General features: G+C 39.9%; 1 protein-coding gene across 1 annotated transcript in view; it reads right to left on the bottom strand.

Moving 5' to 3' along the window:
• The window catches only part of REV3L (REV3 like, DNA directed polymerase zeta catalytic subunit), a 2,860,434-nt gene that overhangs the window by 661,789 nt on the left and 2,176,295 nt on the right, over positions 1-22,350 (bottom strand). Inside the window, exon 23 of the mRNA XM_044062729.1 lies at positions 19,006-19,250. Within this exon, the coding sequence (XP_043918664.1) occupies positions 19,006-19,250 (245 nt within the window). The remainder of the gene's footprint in view (positions 1-19,005; positions 19,251-22,350) is intronic.

Below are 22,350 nucleotides of genomic sequence, written 5' to 3'. Positions count from 1 at the left end.
GAGGAGGCCTGCACAGCATCAAAACCACATTGCAAAGAATGCTTGCCCACTTGTTCAGACACATAAACTAAATCCAGCAAGTCTTTACAATCAATACCTTCCGCCAAAGCATCCACCTTAGATTTCAATTGTGAAAGGAGATAATTTTGATATTTCAGCATGTGAAACTGACAATTCAACGCCCTCATGGCTAGAGTGGAAGAAGTATACACCTTCTTACCCCACCTATCTAACGCCCTTGCCTCTTTGTCAGTGGGAACAGGATTTTTAACCACAGAGGCCTTAACACCTTTAGGCCCCTGAGAAACAGTTTCTGGGTCCGCCCTAGGACTCTTAAACAAATACTTATGAGCTTCGGGCACCCTATAGTACCTATCAGGTTTAACAGGAGCAGGAGGCAAAGAATCAGGGTTCAGGGAAGCCTCTGCAAAAACATCTTCCACCACATTCAACACAGGAGGTATAGCTAAGGGCCTATGCTGGGGTAAAAACAAGAATTCCCTAAGTCTCTTCCTGGAATCAGAGTAATCCTGGCCTTCCCATTTAAAGTGCTCCCTCATGGAAGGCAGAGTCTCTGAAAAAGAAAAATCCTCAGGAGGAGAAGCCGAAGGAGTGGCATCATCCACATCAGAATCAGAATAATGAGGATACTCCTGCAAATCTTCCGCAGAAGACTCAGAAGCCCCTGAACCCTGTTCAAAACTGTCAAACTCTGGTTCCAGTCTAGGCCTCTTATCAGGAGGGCCCATAGAACCTCTAATCATAGTAATCAAATCTTCTGCCATTTTAAGCATATGTTTCTTAGGTACAGAACCCAAAAGGCTAGGAGAAGCCCCAACTGAAGCTGAAGTTGGCCTACCTCTAAAAGAAGTTTTGGCAACAGAAGGAGAGGCTCTAACTACTTTGGGAAGAGAGGGAAGAATAGTTACCTGAGAAGCCCCCTCAGCCTGGCCTGCCTCCTGAGAGGGTACATCCTGTAAAAGTAAAGTTTCTGCCTGAGATTCCATAGAAACTCCTGGCAAAACCTCTGGCTCCACTGAGCCATCTAAAGAACCGACGTCCGGGACTGCCGGTTCATCAACCCTAGGCTTCGCTGTTTTGTCCTTGCGCTTCTTGGATGAAGCGGGCGTCGGAGCATCCGACGGCATTTTATAATTGCAACGCTTCCCAAACACTAATCTGGCACAGTCCAACCTCCTCTTAATAGTGCGTTTGTTAAACCTAGCACAAGAGCGGCAACCAACAACGTCGTGCTCAGGCCCTAAACAAGGTATACACAAGGTATGGTAATCCCTATGAGGTATTTGTTTCCCACAAGAAGTACAGTTATTCACTTTTTCTGACATCCGGTTAAATACTGAGGCAAGAAAAAACCAAAATGTTCCGCAACGGGGTACTTAGCCAACTCTGATTCGGTCTGAAACTCCGGTTTCGGAAATATTTCAGAACGCCAACCTGCACTCGCAAAACTGCTTCTGCATCGGACCACGCGGCAAAAAAGACTGAGGATATGACGCCGGTCATGCGCATTAGTACCCTGACGTACTGACGTCAGTCTAATGCGCCCTGACCGACGTCAGCCTTATACTCTGGTATTCGGGCCGACTGGATGCGGACTATACCCAATAGTAAGGACTGCAGCAATGGAAAACGAAGAACATCTGCATATACTTCTGTTCCTCCAATAGAACTCCTACTATGTATTTAACATATTGGTCTTTCTAAGTAGTCAGACTAGCGTTCAAAGGTTACGGGCAGGATATACATCTATGAATTGAGGGACATGGTTATAATATCAAATATATAACTTGTAATAAGCCATATTTGTAAAAAAACAATCAAAATTTTGTTTTTGCTGTAACAACCAATGAACCTAAAAATAGCTGCAATGGAAATGTTGATACAAAATATTCAGGAATATTTAAATAATAAACCTTAAAAGATGTCCAATAATATGGTTAATGATAATGATCATTGTACAGATGAGACTATACTATGTACTGAAAGTTTTCGTGTGCCAGTGACCGTCTGAATTTAGATTTTTCAGCAAAAATAATAAAGCGAGCTTCATGATAAAATAACTAATCAGTCGTTTTTTATGTAAAGCGATCAAAACAAATGTGTTATATATTATATTAAACTCTTCAGATTCATAAATTTGGAAGGACATGTTTATTTTATAATATAAAATTGGTGATAAATGTGTGTCTTGCCATAAGCTAAAATTCAAGGCAAACCGTACATAGCAAGCCACCAATATGGCAGCCAATCAGACTAATTTTAAACTTCATCGACCAACAAGAGTAATTAAATACTTCAAATATCTTGTCGTGAATTTAAAGTCAGAACAGATCATATATTACCAGTCATCAGAGTGGTATCCAATCAGATAAGAGTTGATGACAATAATAAAATACGTACATGTCTTGCCATAAACTAAGAATAAAGATGAAACGTGTATTACAAGCCACCAAGCACCAGCCAGTCAGGTTCTAGCTTTAGCTTCATTAGCCAATAGGACTAAGAGGGAATTGTCCTAGCAATTAATTGTCCTTACAGAATGAACACGTAAACAACAGCATATGTAGGGTGCATTTCACATTAGAATAAATAACCAGTGGAAACAATTTGTGAACTGACAAAAGTGGTGCTGACTAATAATGTGCTTAATGAATGCACACACATACAGAAAAACGAGGTACAAATGGGCACCCCAATGGCAAACGCATATGCCAATATTGTTGTTTCGTGCTGGGAAGGGCAATTTGTTTATAGCGAACTGCATCCTTTTATGACAAAATATTATTTTTAAACGCTTTGTGGATGACATATTTTCCCTGTGGGCTGGTAATGATGCTGAACTAAAAGTATATACAGAACCACTAACTTTCTGAAATTTACAGCTCAGTTTTCTGTGGATACTATCAATTATCTGGATGTTAGTCTAAATGTACTGAATGTATTAATACTTCGATACACAGAAAAGAGATGCACTCCAACCGATATGTCCACAGGAATAGTATGCATGCCACACTTACTTTTAAGGGTGTAGTCAATGGACAAATGTTAAGAGCTGGTTGACTAAACACGGATGAGGCCAATTTTAAATTGGAACTGGATAGAATGACCACATATTTTGAATGCTGTGGTTATAACAACTCCATACTAATACGTACTGCAGATGAAGTTACTATGAAAAGAACAGGCAAAGCAAGACCACACTTTTCTAGTAATACTAGCCATGTTAATTCTGGTCATAATTCTATTAAAAATAATAATAATATACGCTATGTCACGACATATAATCGTAGATCAGAGGGTGTTACGAATATTTTTAGAAACAATTGGGGTATTCTTAAAAACATGCCTGAGATAATCAGAATAGTTGGAAAAGCCCCCATGTTTTCATATAGCACCTGTCCAAATTTGAAACAAAGATTATGCTATAAGGACTTTAAAAATAATAAAAAGTTAAACCTAAGTAGAAAACAGGGCACATTTCCTTTTTATAATTGCATATGCTGTGATGATACAAATAGAAGTTGAGAATCTATACATCCCTACACAAAGAAGAAATATACTTTCAGGTGTTTTGCAACTTGCAATACCGCTGCCATTGTGTATATTCAGGGTGTTAGAGCTAGAATTCAAGATACTACCCAATTTTTAAACAAAATTTCTGACTCCCAACTAGAAACAGGTTGTAAAATTTGTACGGTTGATGTCAAATCATTATATACCAGTCTACTCCATTGGGCTGGTTTAACTGCTTTACAGTACTGGTTGGACAAAATTTCTTTATAAAGCCCTGGATTTAATACTTTCTTAATATGTTTAGCTGAACATGTATTAACCAAGAATGCTTTCTATTTGATGACAAATGTTATCTACAGCTAAAGGGTACTGCGATGAGTGCATCTTTTGCACCAATCTATGCTGATTTATTTGTGGGCTATTTTGAACAACAAATGATTTATGATTGGGACCACAACCTATTTTTGGATGAAATTGATATTTGGCGAAGATATCTTGACAATTGTTGGTTGGTTTGGCGAGCTGACACTAGCTATCTCCTAGAATTCACTGAATATCTAAACAAAAATAAGTGGAGTATTGAATTTACAATCCACTTTGATATCAAATCCATTTCTTTCTTGGATGTCCAAGTAACTTGCTTGGATGATGGAACACTGTCCAGTGATGTTCATAGGAAACAGTTTAGTTCCAACAACCTGTTACTTGCTTCAAGTTGCCATCCTAAACATATTGTACGCAATATTCCGAAATTTCAATTTTTTTTTTAGGATACGTCGTACTTGCTCTAATATCCAGACCTTAGAAAGTCAAAGTCTTGACCTTGTTAATAGGTTTTGTAACAGAGGGTATAATCGACATCAAGTCATGTAGGCCAGTACATCAGCACGTATGCAGGACAGGACAAATGTATTACAATATCAACAACACAATAGTAATAATAATGTTATTAGGCTTGTTACGACATATGCGTGTAACACCAAACAATTTGTTAACTTGATTCATAAACACTGAAACATTCTTATGGCTGATGAAAGTTTTTCAAGTATAGTGGGGGGCAGGTGCCATGTTTCCTTTAGGAGAGGAGTAACATTAGGGGGTATCTTGAATCATTATAAATACAGCTTTAGATTGGTCAAATTACAAGGCACCCTTAAAGTAGGGGCCCTTTGGGCTGCATTCTTTGTGGCCATTGCTCTTTTTGTAGACATGTCAATAAAACTAAGGAGTTTACCAGTAGGAATACGCCAACAATCTTTCATATTAATGTACTGGGTAATTGTAGTTTGGACTGGATTATACATCTTGCAGCTTGCACATGTTTGGCCTTTTATGTCGGCAAAATATCTCGTCCACTTAAATTGTGGATTTCTGAACATATGAGTGCCACTAGAAATAAAAATCTTGAAAATGCTTTATATAAGCACTCTATATTCAGCATCCAACAGCTTATTTTAAATTTACTATTACTGGCAGAATTATGGGGAGCAGGAATATGAAAGTTGGTTGGCATAGTATACTAAATACAAAGTAACATACATGGATTATTAAACTTAGTGGTATTTTTTCACCTGGTTTAAATAAGCATCTTTAATCCTGTGTCTATTACTCATCTCCCTATAAATTTTATTTTGGTTCATCTGTATACAGATATAGGTTCATAGGTTCATACTAGGCTATCTGCCCTAGGGCATTTATAAGCCTAGCCACAGTGTGTTTGGCATTCGCCACCCATTTTAAATTAATTTTGCTATGCCCTTTTTCAAGGTTAGTATACTGTGCCTCTGTCTAACAGTGACACAGAAGTGATACCTGGGGTAAACCTACTATCTCCCATCCACTCATCAAGATTCCTCTTGAAGAGAGTCAGTGAGGGACTCTGCCTAACCTGGACTGGGATTTTATTCTAGAGTGAAGGGAGCCTCTGGGTTATGAATCTGTCCCTCCAGCATGTCCTATTTATTTCAGTGCTGAGGTTCAAGTCTCTCGAGTGCGTAGCTCGATGGGATTTGCATTTTCTGAGGTGCAGCATGTCCATTAATTCCGGGTTGGACATGGCTTTATACGTCAGGCACAGATCGCCTCTGAGCAGGCGGTATGTCACTGAGTAGAGCTGGAGTTTCTTTAACCGGGCAGCATATGGCATCTGTTTGAGCCCTTTGATCCTCTTGGTGAGGTACTTTTGGGGTCTTTCCAGTTGCTGCAGCTATCTGGTAAGGTACATCCCAAAAGGGGCATTGTACTCAATTATGGGCCTGATGAGGGATGAGTAAAGAGGCACGATGACCTCCCCTGATCTAGACGTGAATCCCTTCATGATTAGGTGGGCTATATAAAATGTTTTTCTAACCACTTTGGCCACGTGGTTGTCAAATGAGAGATTGCTATCAACTTGGGTCCCTAATTACTTCTGTACTTAATGGATTACCACCTATGTGGCAATTTGTGGGCACTTTGTTTTTGCCAAAGGGGATGACTATACACTTTTTGGCGTTTAGCTTGAGGCCATGGCTCTGGCATCAGTTGTCTGTTTCTATGAGGCCCTTTTGTAGGATGCTTGTGTCGGCTGGAGAGTCGATTATGGCACCTAGTTTGCAGTCATCTGCGAACTTGGTCAGCCACAGTCCTTCTGTGTTGGCCTGTACCTCCGAGAACTATATACCAAACAAGAGAGGTCCCAGGACTGAACCTTGTGGGACGCCACTTGTAACTGGTTTGGAGTCTGACATGGCTCCAGCAATTCTAACCATGTGGGTTCTGTCCTTGAACCAGTTTGCAACCCATCTAGTAACATAGGGGTTTATATTTAAGCTGGTGAGCTTATCTATAATGCCCGAGTGGGGTAGTGTATCGAAGGCTTTTGTGAGGTCCAAGTAGGCTGTGTGGACCACCTTCCCCTCGTCAATGGCCTTGGTGACTGTTTCAAAGAAATCGACCAGGTTTAAGAGGCAGGATCTCTAGCCGAACTGGGTAGGATCCAGTGTCTGTAGGTCCCCAATATCTTTATTTATGAGGTCCATGATGATCCTTTCAATAGCTTTGCAGACCAAGCTACTCAGGCTTATGGGGCGATAGTTTCCAGGATCCGTTGTGGCACCACCTTTGTGGAGAGGGACCACTGTTGCTGTACGCCACTCTTTGGGTACATATCCTGTAGTAAGGCTGAGATTGAACAGTAGTTGTATGTCTGGGTTTAGTTCTTCTTGGAGTTCATGTAGGATGCAGCCCGGGACACCATCTGGTCCCATTGATGCTGTGTTTTTTGCTTTGGAGAGGGCGGCTCTTACCTGAGCATCTGAGATGTCAGGGGGGCAGCACTCTGCTGGGATATATATTTGCCCTTTTGGTGGGAGTTTGCTGAACCTGTCAGCTAGGATGTTGGCAATGTCTGTGGGTTCAGTGTATTTTGTCATTTTGGACTAATTCTGAGCATATCTGGGAATTCCCACCCAGGTTCCTAACATAACTAAAGAAAGCCTTGTGATTATCCTTAGTGTACTGTGCAATTTTTCTCTCGAAGCTGGCTTTAGACGATTTTATGAGTGCCCATAGTTTTTTGCTAATACTGATCAGAGATGCCTTCCCTTTTTGGGATTTTGCTCTATCATGTAGTAGCTTCCTCCTTCTATTGTATAGTTTGTTTATGGCTGGGGTCCACCAGACAGGACGCCTGCCTTTGGAGGATTGAGTCTTGGTTTTATTTGGGATTGCATGATCCATGCATTCCTGAAGGTGTTCACAGAATGTGTTTATAAAGGATTCTGCGGTCTGGGCCGTATTTTCCACAGGCCCGGGGGCTTTGAAGGATTCCACCTCGGTTTTGAGGAGTGTGAAATTTGCTTTAGAGAAGTTTTTCACTGTGGTTTTCTGGGTAGGGGGTGGGGTCAGGATGTGAATATCCAGTGAGATTAGTTTATGGTCTGATCTTACCAGTGAGGGATACACTTATGGTCTGGAGCATAGAGCCCCCCATGTTGGTGATGATCATGTCCAGTATGCTTTCCCTTCTTGTGGGAGTGGTAACAGGTTGTTCCATAGCATTTGAGTTTATAAATTCTAGGAACCTTTGGGCTAGGGTGTTGGAGCTAGAGTAATGCTCCCAATCTATGTTTGGGTAGTTGAAGTCGCCCAATATAATGGTGTTTGGAGAGACCTTTATATTTTCCAGTGTTCTCAGGAAGGCCGAGTGGGGTTCCTGGGTTTGAGAGGGTGGTCTGTAGCAGGCTATAAACTGGAAGGCAGTTTTACCCACTGTTAGTTGCACATGGATAGTCTCTGATGCTTCGTGCTGTGCCACCAACCTGGAGGTGTGGGTATCTTTGACGAATATTGATACTTCCCCTCCTTTTGTGGTTCGGTCCAAGTTTTGGGGATGAAAAGCATGGTATGAGGTATAACCTGGTAGTGCTGGGGTGCTCTCGGGAGCCTTGAACCAGGTTTCTGTTACATCACAGATATCGATGTTCTCCATGCTAAGGAGAGTTTCGAGTGCATGCATCTTGAGGTTTAGACTTCTGGTGTTGAGTAGCATTACTCTTAGTTTCTTATCCCTTGTGATACCTATGGAGGTGGGTTTGTCTTTGAGCCTTGCCTAAAAAAGGCACTATGGTGGTGGTAAGAGCCTTTGCAAATATCCGAAAGCCCAGGGGCGACAGGTGCAAGCTGTCCCTAGTGAAGCATCGTGGCTTGTCGAGCGTGTCATCCCAGGCTGACAGGCATTGGATCCCCTTTGAATGACACCAATACTTAAGCCAATTGTTGAACTTGATCATCTTGTCTTCATATTGTGGCATCATTCTTGGTGAGGGTAAGATGCTACTCAAGGTCAGGGTCTGGGCTACATGCTCAGAGAGCTCCTCTATGTCTCTTTTCATGTAGTCCAGGTACGTCTCAGGTCATTCACATCAGAATGGACAATGACTGAGTCATATTTGTACTTGCCTTGGAGTGACCTGAGTGCTTGTGTTATGTGGCGGATCCTAGCGCCCGACAGGCAGCTCACCGTGACCTTCTCCTTGTTCAGCCTGGTGAGCGGGACGTCAGTGTGCCTGACGATAGAGTCACCTATTACAAGTGTATCAGGTGTGTTGTTTAGCCTTAAGGGCTGTGACTGTTCGGCACACTGGCTTTGTGAACTATGTGTTGCATGTGTTTTGTTTTGGGGTAGCGGTTGCTTGGGTGTCTGCTTTGGAGGTCTCTGCTGCTTAGGCAGATTTTTATTTAGAGCCTCTGAGTATGTTTTTGTGTGATTATGTGTTTGGTTTGCTGTCGTGGTAGGTCTATGTGAGACTGGAATTGTAGTGAGTGTGGTTTCCTTCTCCTCCTGACTGGTTACGCCAGTACTGAGTCGAGAGAGCTTAGCCTGCAGTTTGGTTATATGGTTGCATCTCTCACGTGTTGGAATTTGTTGGGAGGAGGAGAGGGTTGTCTGTGTACATGAGGCAGTTGTAACATTGCCTCAAGATTCCCAGATTCACCAGCTGGACTGGAGAGGAGATTGACAACTGACCTCTGGACATACTAGAATAGTACTGGGAATTCCTTTATAATTGAAAAAAAGGGCCAATGGGGAACAAGGTACTCAAGGGGAGTTTGTGAGGGTGTAGTGCTTTTAATTTTTTAGTGCTGACTTATATAATTGCTTTAGTGAGCAAGTGCCAGGCTGGGTGTTTATTATGAGAACTAGATCAGTTCTAAGGGAAAAAGTGAAGAGCAGACTTTGTGGAGCCGAGAATCATATTTGAATTGCTACTTTTTCGTTGTTCTATTCTCAACCAGACTTTGTTGTTTATGGTATCTCTTTAAATTTAAGTCGTACATGAGTTTTGTTTGAATTGGTACAAATAACTAATGTAGTTGAGAATGAATATCTAGAATGCTATATTACATCTAGGCTATTTCAACTGGCTGCTCTACTTTTATCTGATTGGAATAAATATTCTAAATATAAATATTTTGTATTTACATTGAATTACAACATTTGATATATATATATATATATATATATATATATATATAAATATATATATTTGTTTATAGTTATATATGTGACTGATTTAGAACAGTATTTGAAGTATTCATATTTGGGATTTACATCATGTATCTTTTTAAATGTTATAAATTATTAATTATTTCAATGTAGTGATTGGTGCAACTAACATTTAAAAAGTGGATTATTATTGTGAATGTAACAACACTGAAGAAGGCGTTTAGCCAAAACCGGTATGTTTCTGTAATAAACTATTCTCTCTCACCTTGTGCTGGCCAATTTTTGTATTCATGCTGTAAGGTGTGTCAAGCATTCTACGCAGGGAAATGCACAAGAAGGTTAAAGGACAGAATTATTGAACACAAATCTGAAATACGTAGAGAGGTAGCAACTAATGCTTTGGGCAAGCATATGAGGGAGAAAGTAAGTACACATACATTTAACTTTAGAGTGATTGACCTCAGACAGAAGAAAAAAAAGGGGGGGGGGCTTAACAATGAGTTAGAAAGTACAGTTTTGTACCTACCATAAATGTAGGTGTTCGAGTGTTCACCCTGCTGCAGTCATCACACTTGGGTTATCCTGTCATCAGGCTGTCCCGCAGTCGGCCGGAATTCCAAAGTCTTGGTCCGGCGTCGGTTGCTGTCATTTCTTCCCTGACGTTAGTGCGCCAGGGGTATATATAATGCATCCGACGCCATTTTCTTCCGTTTTTCTTGCCCCAGATGTCAGGTGCTCCCAAAAAGGTGGTCAGTAATAACTACCAATTTATGAAGTTTTAGCACAAACACAAAATCCCTCTAGCTATAAGCAAATACATCAGGAAGGTTGAGTAGAGATTTAGCCAGTTAGATCAGAGGGGATGGGGGGGGGGTAACCTGAACTGCAGCAGGGTGAACACCCGAACATCTACATTTACGGTAGGTACAAAACTCTACTATGTTCATCGTGTTACCCTGCTGCAGTCATCACACTTGGGTAGAAACCCAAAGCTAAGGATGGGTGGAGGATTCATAGAGGGTTAGAGGAGGCTAGAAGGCCCTGCAGAACTGCAGTGGCAAAGCCAGCTCTAGTCTTAGAGTAAAGTGGTAAGTGGTAGTGTTTGGTAAAGGTGTGTACTGAACTCCAAGTTGCAGCTTCCAAAATATCCTTGGTTGGAACCCCCCTGAGGAAGGCTGTAGATGTAGCTGTTGCCCTGGTAGAGTGGGGCCTAATGGTAGCAGGAACTGGTTTTCCATGATGGGTATAGCAAAAACGAGTGCAATGTCCTATTCATTTGGAAATGGTTTGTTTTGATATAGCCTTCCCTTGTGAAGCTGTTGCATAGGATACAAAGAGCTGGTCAGATTTTCTGAAAACCTTAGTTTTATCCAAGTGGTAACGAAGTTGCCTGTGAATGTCCAAGGAATGCAGGAGTCTTTCTCCTTTGTTCTGTGGATTTGGGAAGAAGGTGGGTAAGTGTATGGTTTGATTTAGAGCCACACTGGAAACCACCTTAGGCATGAAGGAAGGATTAGTTCGTAGAGAAACTCTGTCTTGATGGAAAATGAGGAAAGGTTCCACTGCCATTAGTGCCTGCAGCTCTGAGACTCTTCTAGCTGAAGTTATTGCTAGCAGCAGGGCAGTCTTCCATGATAGAAACTGTAGATCTGCAGAGAAAGCTGGTTCAAAGGGAGGTAGCGTACAGTTTTGATCTATTTTAATAAATGTATTAAAGAAAAAATTGTACCCAAGGGTTTGAGGCATTATTCTTACCCTACGGGGTTGGAATATGGCTCAGATTTTTATAATGAACTTATTAGTATTTACAATAAACAAGGCTTAGAAATTTTGCATTGCATGGTTAAACATTACCAGCTTTCCCTTGACTTGATTACAAAGGAGGTGCAAGCATTGGAACAAGACATTAAAGCTGACTCAGACTTTAATAGATACCAGTTTGAGTTTGATAGAACTTTTTCTAGCATTGCTCAACAAATGATTAAATTAAAAGATAATAAAATAAAAAAGCTTAACAGGGACTTGAAAGCATATGGGGAAGGGACGGCTTTCCCCAAACCACCTGTGGCACAGAAAGGTTTACGTAACCATAAAAATGTTGTAGACCATAACGTTTATAAGGATCAAAGAAGAAATGTACCAGTTAATAACTTTTCAGTTGACTTGAACACAGGTCCTGGACTTGATGCTAGACATATTATTGATGATGATGACATCTTTGAGGAGGGAACGGATGGCTTTAACCAACCTGTTGGTATTGATAACAACAATCAAAGGCAAAACAAGGATTTTCAAAAAAACTACAGAGGGGGAGGGGGGCAACTGGAAAGTGCATCCAGCTCAGGGAGCCAAACGGAGATACAACACACGGAGCAACAGCAAATACCTGAGCTAAAACTGTTTGAAACATTATATAATAATGAAGGTGATTTTTCTGTTTACAATTTCACTGAGTGCTGTATTGATCAAGTATTGGTGGAATTATTTGCCAAGGGTCTCACATTTGTTCCATCAAAAAAATGTGACATTGCTGAACTTTTAATTGACTTTAAGTTATTCATTCGCAAACTGAACTTGAATATTTTGTTTGGTAACTCATCATACAGTAACAATGAACTGAGAATAGCTAGTTCCTTTAACCCCCCCCAGAACAGCACAATAAGTATGTTTGAATATTTTTGTGAAAATGAGTTTAGAAATGTTCTGAAGGATTCATCCAAAACCAGATTTAAGCCTAACATCTCTGAAGAGGAAAAAGCCCTTCTTACTATGCTTAGGAATTTACCACTTAGGCTTATGAAACCAGATAAAGGTGGAGGTTTAGTGGTATTGTACAACGAAGACTACTCTAACATCATGATGACATTGTTGGAAAGTAGCACCTATGCATTAGTGAGCAGAAATGAACTAAATCAGGCTTATAATAGGATTAATATGTTTATTAGTGACTTGTTTATGGATGGTTGTCTTACCTCAGAACAACACAGTTATTTAACCATGTTGGCACCACGGATCCCTAAAATCTTTGGGATCCCAAAATTGCATAAAAATGTAATGAACCCCCCTTTTAGAGCATTGGTTGACGCACGCCAATTAATCACGTATCCCTGTGCCAAGTTTGTGGACAAGATTTTGAAGAATTTTGTGTCCTTAGAAAAACAAATTTTAAAGGACTCGTGGTCATTTTTACAGAGTATGCAAGCCATGACTTTTGATAACACAGTAAATTTCTTAACTGTGGATGTCAGTGACCTATATTCTTGTATTCCACATGATCTGGGGGTAGAATGGGTAGTGGAACATATCAGGGCTAAAGGGGCTAACGATAATGAATGTAACTTGGTAGAACAACTTCTTGACATTATTTTAAAGAATAATTTTGTGGCATTTGAAAACAAGTTATTTGTCCAACAAGTAGGTGTGGCGATGGGGTCACCAGTGGGATCAAGTTTTGCGAACTTGGTTTTAGCGTATTGGGAAAATAACTATGTTTTCAATAGCCACTTGGCCCACCAGATTATTAGTTACAAAAGATTTTTGGATGATATTTTCATTCTCTTTAAAGGAGACCAAAAGAAGCGGATCTTCTTGTTAGCTTCTTTAATTCTACAACTACCTTTTAAAGTTCACCTGGAATTTTCAAGAAAATATCATTAATTTCTTGGATGTGGAGTTGAGTAAAATAGGGTCACTTTTCAGCCAAAATACATAGAAAAGCTACATATTCCAACAGTTTTTCCACTTCACCAGTATGCACCCCCTTCACCAAAAGAAAGCTGTTGTGAAGGGACAACTGGTGAGAGTGGCAAGAATGGTGACCTTGAAAGATGACTTTGAAGAAGAATGTGACCTGCTATACCTTATGTTTATAAGGAGAGGTTATCCTGCTTCCTTCCTAAATACAATTTTCCAGGAAGTAAAGGATAAAAGGGACAAAGGGATATATAAACCTATTTTGGGAAGTGACCTAGGGACTATAACACTAGACCTGGCCACTGACACAGGTCTTAATAACAACAACACAGTGACCGATGGTATAGGAAACATGGATCAAACTAGTTCTAATAGCACCGAGATAGAAAGGAATTTTGCGACAGCTTTTAAATTTACATATTGTCCAGAGGCACCTGAAATAGGTAAAGTAGTTAGAAAATATTGGAGTTATTTAACATTAGACAGGAATGTTGCCAATATTTTGAACTTTAACCCCATAATAATATTCAAAAGAGGTATTAATATGAAAAGAGTACTTGAAATGAAGGTACCAAAAAAACAAAATAGAAATGGGACGAGAAAATGTGGTGCTTGTAAATATTGTAAGTATTTAATGACCTCGGATCAATTTACTATTTGAACAACGACATACTCTGTTAGGGGATCATATACATGTGACTCTAAGGCCATTGTATATCTGGCACAGTGTGGGCAGTGCCCATCATTTTACATAGGAAAGACGAAGAGACGTTTGCGTGACAGAATGTACGAACATTTATACGCAATCAGCAAGGGTAAAAACGATAATGCTCTGGCAAGACACTGTGCCAGGTACCCAGACCATGTATTTTCGTTCATGGTCATAGACCAAATTGTGAAAGACTTAGTGGATTTTAGCTTTGTGAATGACCAATTTTTAAAACTGGAACTAGAAAAGAAAGAATTAGCGTGGCAGCTTCGTTTAGCTGCAAACAGAGACCCAGGGTTAAATGAGTGTTGCTCAATTTCATGTATTTTAAAGATAAAAAGTTTACTGAGATAGTTCATTTTCTTTTTGTTGTTTGTGTATGTCATTGAATGCCCTTGAAGGTGTAACTAGAACCAAAACGCAGCTTTGTAAGTAAGCAGTACTTAGCAATACTTACTAGTATTAGCATAGTTTAAGGTTTTATTATATATGACTTTTTAGTAGTACTTGTGTGTAGTTTTAAAGTATAGATGCAAGTAGAAGAATTTAGATATGATATGATAATATTATAACAGTGACTTCTTTTCATGTTTTTAATGTAAAATCTTTTAAGTGAGAATTTTGGTCAGTCTTTTAAAAAACTTCTGGTTCAGTATTACATAAAAGAAGTTATTTGAGTGTATCGCTTTAAACACAAGGGATACAGCAATTAATGTAATTACTGACATCTGTCTTAACCTAGTGCTTTGTTTTAAAATGCTTTGAACTAGTGTTGTTGGTTGTCTGAAGAAGTTCTGATATTTATCAGAATGAAAAACGCTGGTGCAGCGTTTTACTTTTATTTTGGCTTGGTGAATAAAGCAGTGTTTTTATAACTTCTGGTATTAAGTACATTGGATTGGACTATAACCTACAGTTACCTGAACTTTTGTACCTGCATGTGCCTAGCCCTTGGAGCTGACTTACCAACATCTTTTTCTTGGAAATGGAATCTGTATCCTCGTGAAATTATGTCTAGGACCCATTTGTCCTTTGTGACAATGTGCCAGTTGTCTGAAAAAAGTGCGAGTTTTCCTCCCAAGGGAGCTGTCAAGAGAGTATTGCTTGGCCAGATGAGGTGCAAGTCATTGAGTTTGTCTTCTTTTAGATTGGGGCCTGTCTTCTCCTCCCTTCTGTGTTTCTATTTACCCCTCTGTGGTCTGTCAGTAGCTGGAAAGGACCAATTTTTAGTTGGCCAATTTCTGCTGAAGCGAGGGGGCTGTACCTGTAGAAAATCTTTGACTGTCTGCATAGATTTTGCCTTATCCTCCATTTTCTTTAAGACGACTTCTGCCTTAACGCCAAATAGAACATCCTGCTGTTAAGGGAGTATCTAGAAGCTTTGCTTTAACATGATCAGGCAGAGTTTGTTCCTTTAACCAAGCATGTCTACGTATAACAGACCCAGTGACAGCTGCTCTGCAGGAAGCCTCCAAAGAATCAAAACCACATTGTAAAGTATGTTTGCCCACCTGTTCAGCTGCATGCAACAGATCCTGCATTTCTTTCAATTCAGACTGTTGAGGGAGAGTGTGCTAATTTTTTGTTTTAGCTGAGACATGAGAAATAGCTGATATTTCAGCATGTGAAATTGGCAATTTAGTGCTCTCATAGCTAGAGTGGCTGAGGTGTAAACCTTTTTCCCCCACCTGTCTAGTGCTCTGGAGTCCCTTTCAGAGGGTACAGGAGTTTTTGCCATAGAAGCCTTAGCCCCTTTGGGACCCTGGGAAATAGTCTCTGGATCAGCAACAGGGCTTTTATAAAGGAATTTGTGGGAATCAGGCACTCTATAGTATCTGTCTGGCTTGGCTGGAGCAGGAGGCAGAGAATCTGGGTTCAAACTAGATTCTAAGTAAACATCATCCACAATGTCTGAAACTGGGGGAATAGCAAGTGGTCTGTGCTGGGGGAGTAAAAGAAACTCTCCGAGTCTTTTCTTTGAGTCAGAGTAGTCCTGACCTTCCCAGTGAAAATGTTCCCTCATAGTGTGTAAAGTTTCCCCAAAGGAGTAGTCTTCAGGAGGAGAAGCTGAGGGAATAGAATCCTCAGCATCAGAATCTTCATAAGGGGAGAAGGAGTAATCCTGGTCCTCAGAGGAGCCTGAGGAAATAAACACTTGATCAGAGGAGGCAAAATCTTCCTCTTGTCTAGGCCTTTTGTCGGGTGGGGGTTGGGAACCCCTGATTAAAGAAATCAAATCTTCAGCCATTTTAAGCATCTGTTTTTTAGGCATGGGGCCATGAACAGGAGACAGAAGTGCAGTCTTTTTTAGGTTTAATAGGAGTCTTAAGCTTAGGATACGTTTTTATGGTGAGCGTCGTCGGTCTGAAGACGCCTTCAGAAACCGAAGGTGTTTCTGCAGCACTGACATCTCTTTCTGCAGAGTCGTCGGTAGGGGCTGAACAAAATGGCTGCGTCGGCCTAGCGCTCTCCACCAAAGGATCCGAAGCGGTCTCGGGTTCCAAATCTGCGGTAGTCACGGGCTGCGTCGGAGCCTCACTGAAGACGGGTGAACCGGAGACTGGTCCAGCCGAGGCCTCAGAGTCTGGTTTGGGCCTAGGCTGCCTGTCCTTATCCTTGCGTTTTTTGTGCACGCTGGTAGTCAGTTGCTCCGACGGCATTGTGTAGTTAAATTTTCTACCGAAGTAGTGTCGTGCGAAATCAAAGCGTCTTTTTATAGTACGCTTATTAAACCTAGCACAAAAACGACAACCAGTGACGTCGTGGTCTGGGCCAAGGCAAGGTATGCAGTAAGAGTGAAAATCCTTATGAGGTATTTGCTTCCCACAAGAAATGCAATTGTTAACTTTTTCTGACATCGGTCTGAGGCAAGAAAAGTTTCCCCAATGGGGTACTTAGCTTTATTAAAGACTTTGGATCTGAAATTCGACTTCGAAAATCTCAGGAGTTGGCCGACCAGCACTTGCGAAGTGCTTCTGCTTCGGGCACCGCGCAGCAAGAAAGACCGGAGAAAACGGCCCTGGCGCACTGACGTCAGGGAAGAAGCGACAGCAACCGACGCCGGACCAAGACTTTGGAATTCCGGCCGACTGCGGGACCGCCTGACGACAGGATAACCCAAGTGTGATGACTGCAGCAGGGTAACACGATGAACATGTATAGGAATACTCATGGATCACACTTTTAGAAGCTGATTGTTTTCCAGGTTTAAATACAGCAGTAAGCATTAAACTTATTTTAAAAAGAAGACTGTTAACTTTGAAATAACATCTTGTGCGGATGGATTTTAGTTAAATATTTTACTTATTTTATGGCTATACTGACTTTCAGTAACATTTTATTTGTATATGTGTCTTTAAACTGACGTGCTTAATACAACTGTGTCATGTGATTAGGTTTATGGCTTGAACTTACTATTTAAAGGGAGGCATTTGATTTATTTTTTACACACTGAAGGAGGACTGATCCCAAAACCTTTGTGATTTTTCTCCTGTTTGGAATAAACGCTGCATTTACCTCAATGTTTCCAGGCTTTGAATTTTTTTACTATTGTTTTGCATTTTGTATCCTGCCTGGTTTACCTACATGCTGTTCTTGTTTCTTTGAATATTATTCAAAAGCTCACATGAAATACAGACTGCTCTATAGATAGAAGAACAGCTGATGAGATATCTATGCCATAATAACATTCCCTCCCATACACCCCCTCCGCTCCCCCTAAAATATGGTAATGCCACAGTGATACAACCCAAGAGAAAAGATGAACATAAGGGGAATGAAAAATTGTTGCAGCATCCCATACAAAGCATGCTGCTGCTGACAATAATAATGTACTCAAACTGAAATTCACAAAAATCTCCTGAGTGCCTCATCTCCAGTCCTTCAAAACCCACTGAACACTAGTAAGACCAGAAATACAAAACAGCCACACTACAAAAAAAATCACAATGAAAACTGAGACATTCTTCAAAAGTTGACTTCAATGCTTTTGAACTGATTATGACTGAGCGTGAAAAAACTTCATCCAATTAAATAGAGATTACTCCAATAATGACTACCTAATTCACAGAGCACTGTCATATACTGAATCACAAAGGAAGATAATTAAAAAGATGACCAGCATAGCAATTACAAGGATTGGAAAACTTAAGGAAGAAATGACAAGATAAAGGGGAAAGAGAGCTGCTTACAGCACTCATGTTACAGTCAACAATATCTGCCGATGCTGGGACAACATCTTGATAAAAATCTTCACAGGCAGCATCAAAAAAGGAGAATGAGAAAAAAATGCTACCATTTTTACTATATAACACCAACATTTGATAAAAGGACATCAGCATGTACCATATTTGCTGCACTATGAAGGTCAGACTGACTAGTGGATTTTAAAGTCTGCTAACTAAATCAATACCAGTTCATTCCTTGAAAAAAAAATCAATCTGAAGGTATTAATAAAATGTTTAAACCAAAACAATTTTAAAATAATTACTAGCAAACTGGATACCCTGAACATTTGGATAGAAGGACCAGAACATGCATGAGCCAATTACACCCTAACATTACTGAACACACAGACAAGAAATGAATCTACATATTTTTGACAGATGGTGGTGGTACAGGTACAATGTGCGTGTTCTGGCCTGTCTGAGTAGACAATACAATATTTCAAGATCAAGAAACAAGCAGCTTATTGCAATGTGACAAGAACAATACAATCAGCCCTTCAAACAAAAATTGTGATTCTTTTAATTCCATACAGAGCTACAATAACTAGCAATATGATGCAAGACCCATCAGTGAGGTAACAGAGTTAAAGGTTTCTGATTAACTGTACAATTATTCATAAAAAGTATGTTCTTAAAATTCACTCTTGCAGGGAAAATCTTTAAACCGGAACAACTAAATGCGAACCATAATATGACAGCAAATCTTGTAAAAATCATCAGCATAAAACACCTTTAGTAGAATGACTTTATGAATTTGTTACTACCAAAGGGGAAAAAAGAAAAGTACAAGGTAATTGCTAATTAAACAAATCTAATAGCTCTTCTGGATATTTATAAAAATAAAAGAAACTTACTTTCCTATGTCTTCAACGTGACCCAGACAAGTGGAAAAACAGTAATTATATGCTATTATGATAGAAGGGTACAATGACTGAAAATCCAGCACTACAACAGAGTTGCTGTAGAAACGGGATTCTGGCTCCATTACTAGTGGGATACACTGTGCAGCTCTCATCTTGGCACGTTGCATTACACTGGGAGTCACTGGAAGGTAATTCATAGGTTTAGCGATGCGCAGCATCATCGACTCCACACGATACTGTAGAGAGATTGGAAGAATAAAATATTAGAAATAAAACAAGAGCAGTGGAGCACAACTGCAGCTTCTAATCACAGAGGATACAAGGAGGGCACAAAGATGCACGTGAAATACAATTACTCATCATTAGCAAATACTTTACTTTTGACAGTGTTTTTAAAGTCATGCTCATTTGTTAACTCATCTCTTTTTTTTTGTTTTTACTGTGTTTTTCTTGATCTGACCCAAGTAAGGAACTAAACTGAATGTAAATTACTTTACATACAGTTAGCTAGTAAAAGGAGGTGGCTGTGTAGCTTAAAGAAACATAGGTTCATAGATTAGTACTAGACTAACTGCCCTTGTGGGCCATTTTAAGCCTAGCCATTACCCCTTGTGAGACTCAAACCTTGCACCTTGTGTTTGTAAGGCAAACACCTTAACCATTAGGCCGCCCTCCCAACCCTAAATTGCAAACAGCAGCTGCGACCAACAAAATTTCTTCAGTTACCACACCTGAATTCTTTCACAACTGTACATTAACAAATTACTACAATTATGCAGATGAAATGAAGGTTATGTGAGCTACTCACTACAAAGCTGGATGTACAATGTCTCCTAAAGCAAATTCTTACAAAAAAACTCATCTTCAATGCAGATGTTAAAAAACTGGCACATCAGATTTTTTTTTGCAATACCAAACAGTGCCACACTTTGCATCATCATGGCTCTGATAAAAATTTGTGACATCTACCCTCAAGCTCTTTCTAGTAAGTCTCTTCTCCATCCTCAGCTGCTTAAGAAGACATTATCCTCTGATAGAAAGAGGTGTCATAGTGGAATAAAAGATAACACAATAGAAGCAGAGAGCTGATAAGCAAGAAATAATAAGGATTTCATAAAAGTCTTCATCTTTAATAAGCAAACAGATCTCTCCCTGCACAAGACTTACAACAATGTATTTATTAATATTAACTTTACTAGTAGTACTGATAAGGTGTGCCTTCAAACATGAACTTGAAATCATAGCTACTGATATTTTCTTCCTTGCTAACAGTCTCAGTTCCTTCCTTCCAATTATTTATTCTTGTATCTGTGTATGTATTTATTATTATTTTATTTTTAAAATTCAACAGAATGCTAAATGTTGCTAACTGGAATCAGTTTAAAATGTTGTATCTAGCTTTCTCATCATCAACTGATATTGAATAACATTCATTACAAGTGCACCAAATGTTTCCTGTTCTTTGATCGTACCCCCCATACACAAACAATTGGATATAAGAATATAGAGTTTCTAATAACAGAATTGTACTATAATGCTTTGTGTTCCCCTGTCTGTTTAGGCATATTAACAGAAAGCTTTTTACTAGTGTAGAATCATTTTAAAATGCTATATCTTGCTTCCATGTCATCATAAAGTGCAAATAAAATATTACAGTTCAGTTCTGATATTTTTCCTTTCCCTATGTCCACTTCTACTGTGCAAAGCAGTGCTACTTTCCTGTCTAAAGCACACATACAAAAAAGGTAAAATATCACAGCACGGCTATTAGAGCAGTACTTTAACTTCTGCATGGTCTAAAACACTTTAGCTCCTTCCCTGCCTTCATAATGTACCTGCCCTCCTCAAATCAAGTTTGCTACCTAACTCATAAAAAAGAGGAAAGAGGTATGGGAGACGGGATTCAGAATAAGTCTAGAATGTCTAAGGATAATGAAGAGCCAGTGTTATGTTAAGTACACTGTTTACATATCTTACATTACATTATCTGTCAACTTCAATTTGTGGGGAAGAATCCCCGGCTACATGCACCTGGGTGGAATGAAGACAGGACACCCTTGAAGGTAGCAGCTCCAAACGAGTACCTGGACCTATAAACCACATCCAGTTTGTAATTTTTACAAATGTCTACAGCATAGCCCAAGTCACCATAGCACAATTATCATCAGTGGAAAAGTTAAAAATGCAGTATAAACAGCAACAGAAATTGAAGAATACATTCTGGGTTTGGATAACAAAGGTTTGTTGTTAGAATTATTAATAAATGTAACGAAATGCAATCCAGTCAAATAGCCATTTAGACAAGGTAAAGTACATTTGTTTAAGTAAACTTACTATAACAGTAGATACTGAAATGATAACTACTGCAGTAGCCTTAGCTAAATGGATTATAGTGTGTCAAGGATATAACAGCCAACTAGCTTCCAAAGATTCAAGGCACCTTCCACCCACTAAAAAGTACAGTTGTGTACACTTACCATAAATGTAGATGTTCGAGTGTATTCACTGTTGCAGTCATCACACTTGGGTTATCCTGCCAGGGGTAGCCCGAATACCAGAGGCTATGTATTTCTTGCGTCGGTTGCTGTCGCTTCAGGACTGACGTCAGGTTGTCCGTGGTATAAAAACAAGCAGCCGAAGCCATTACATCAGTTTTTCTTGCCCCAAATGTCAAGAGCCCCCAAATAGGGAGGTAGGTTATAATGGAAAAACAACACCAGTAAAAAGTAAATACCAACAGCCCTGTAAGGAGTGAGGGAGAGAGAGATAAGGGGGCTGGAGGGTGGGAAACCAGGACTGCAACAATGAATACACTCGAACATCTACATTTATGTTAAGTGTACACAACTGTACTATGTTCTTCGTGTTTCACTGTTGCAGTCATCACACTTGGGTTGATTCCCAATGCTGAAGAATGGGTGGAGGCAGTCAAGAAGAGTTGATGCTGGCTAGTATGCTCTGCAGGACTGCTGTTGCAAAGCCCGCCCTGGATTTGGAAAAGATAGGCAGGTGGTAATGCTTGATGAAGGTATGAACGGAACTCCAAGTTGCAGCTTCCAAAATGTCCCTGGTAGGGATTCCTCTGAGCAAGGCTGTAGAGGTTGAAGTTGCCCTAGTGGAATGCGTTCTTTCCCCCTGAAGGGGTTGTTTCCCATGGTGTTTGTTACAGAAATGGATACAGTGTGTGCTATCCATTTGGAGATGGTTTGTTTTGATATGGCCTTGCCCTCTGCCCCTGGTGCAAAGCTGACTAGTAACTGGTCAGATTTCCTAAAGGGCTTAGTCCTATCAAGGAAGACTCTGAGCTATCTGTGCACATCTAAAGAGTGCATGACC

Source organism: Protopterus annectens, chromosome 2.part1 (genome assembly GCF_019279795.1).
Source record: "Protopterus annectens isolate FY-2018-M chromosome 2.part1, PAN1.0, whole genome shotgun sequence".
Lineage (NCBI taxonomy): Eukaryota > Metazoa > Chordata > Ceratodontiformes > Protopteridae > Protopterus > Protopterus annectens.
Note: the sequence above shows the minus strand (reverse complement) of the source record. Positions and strands in the feature narration are given on the sequence as shown.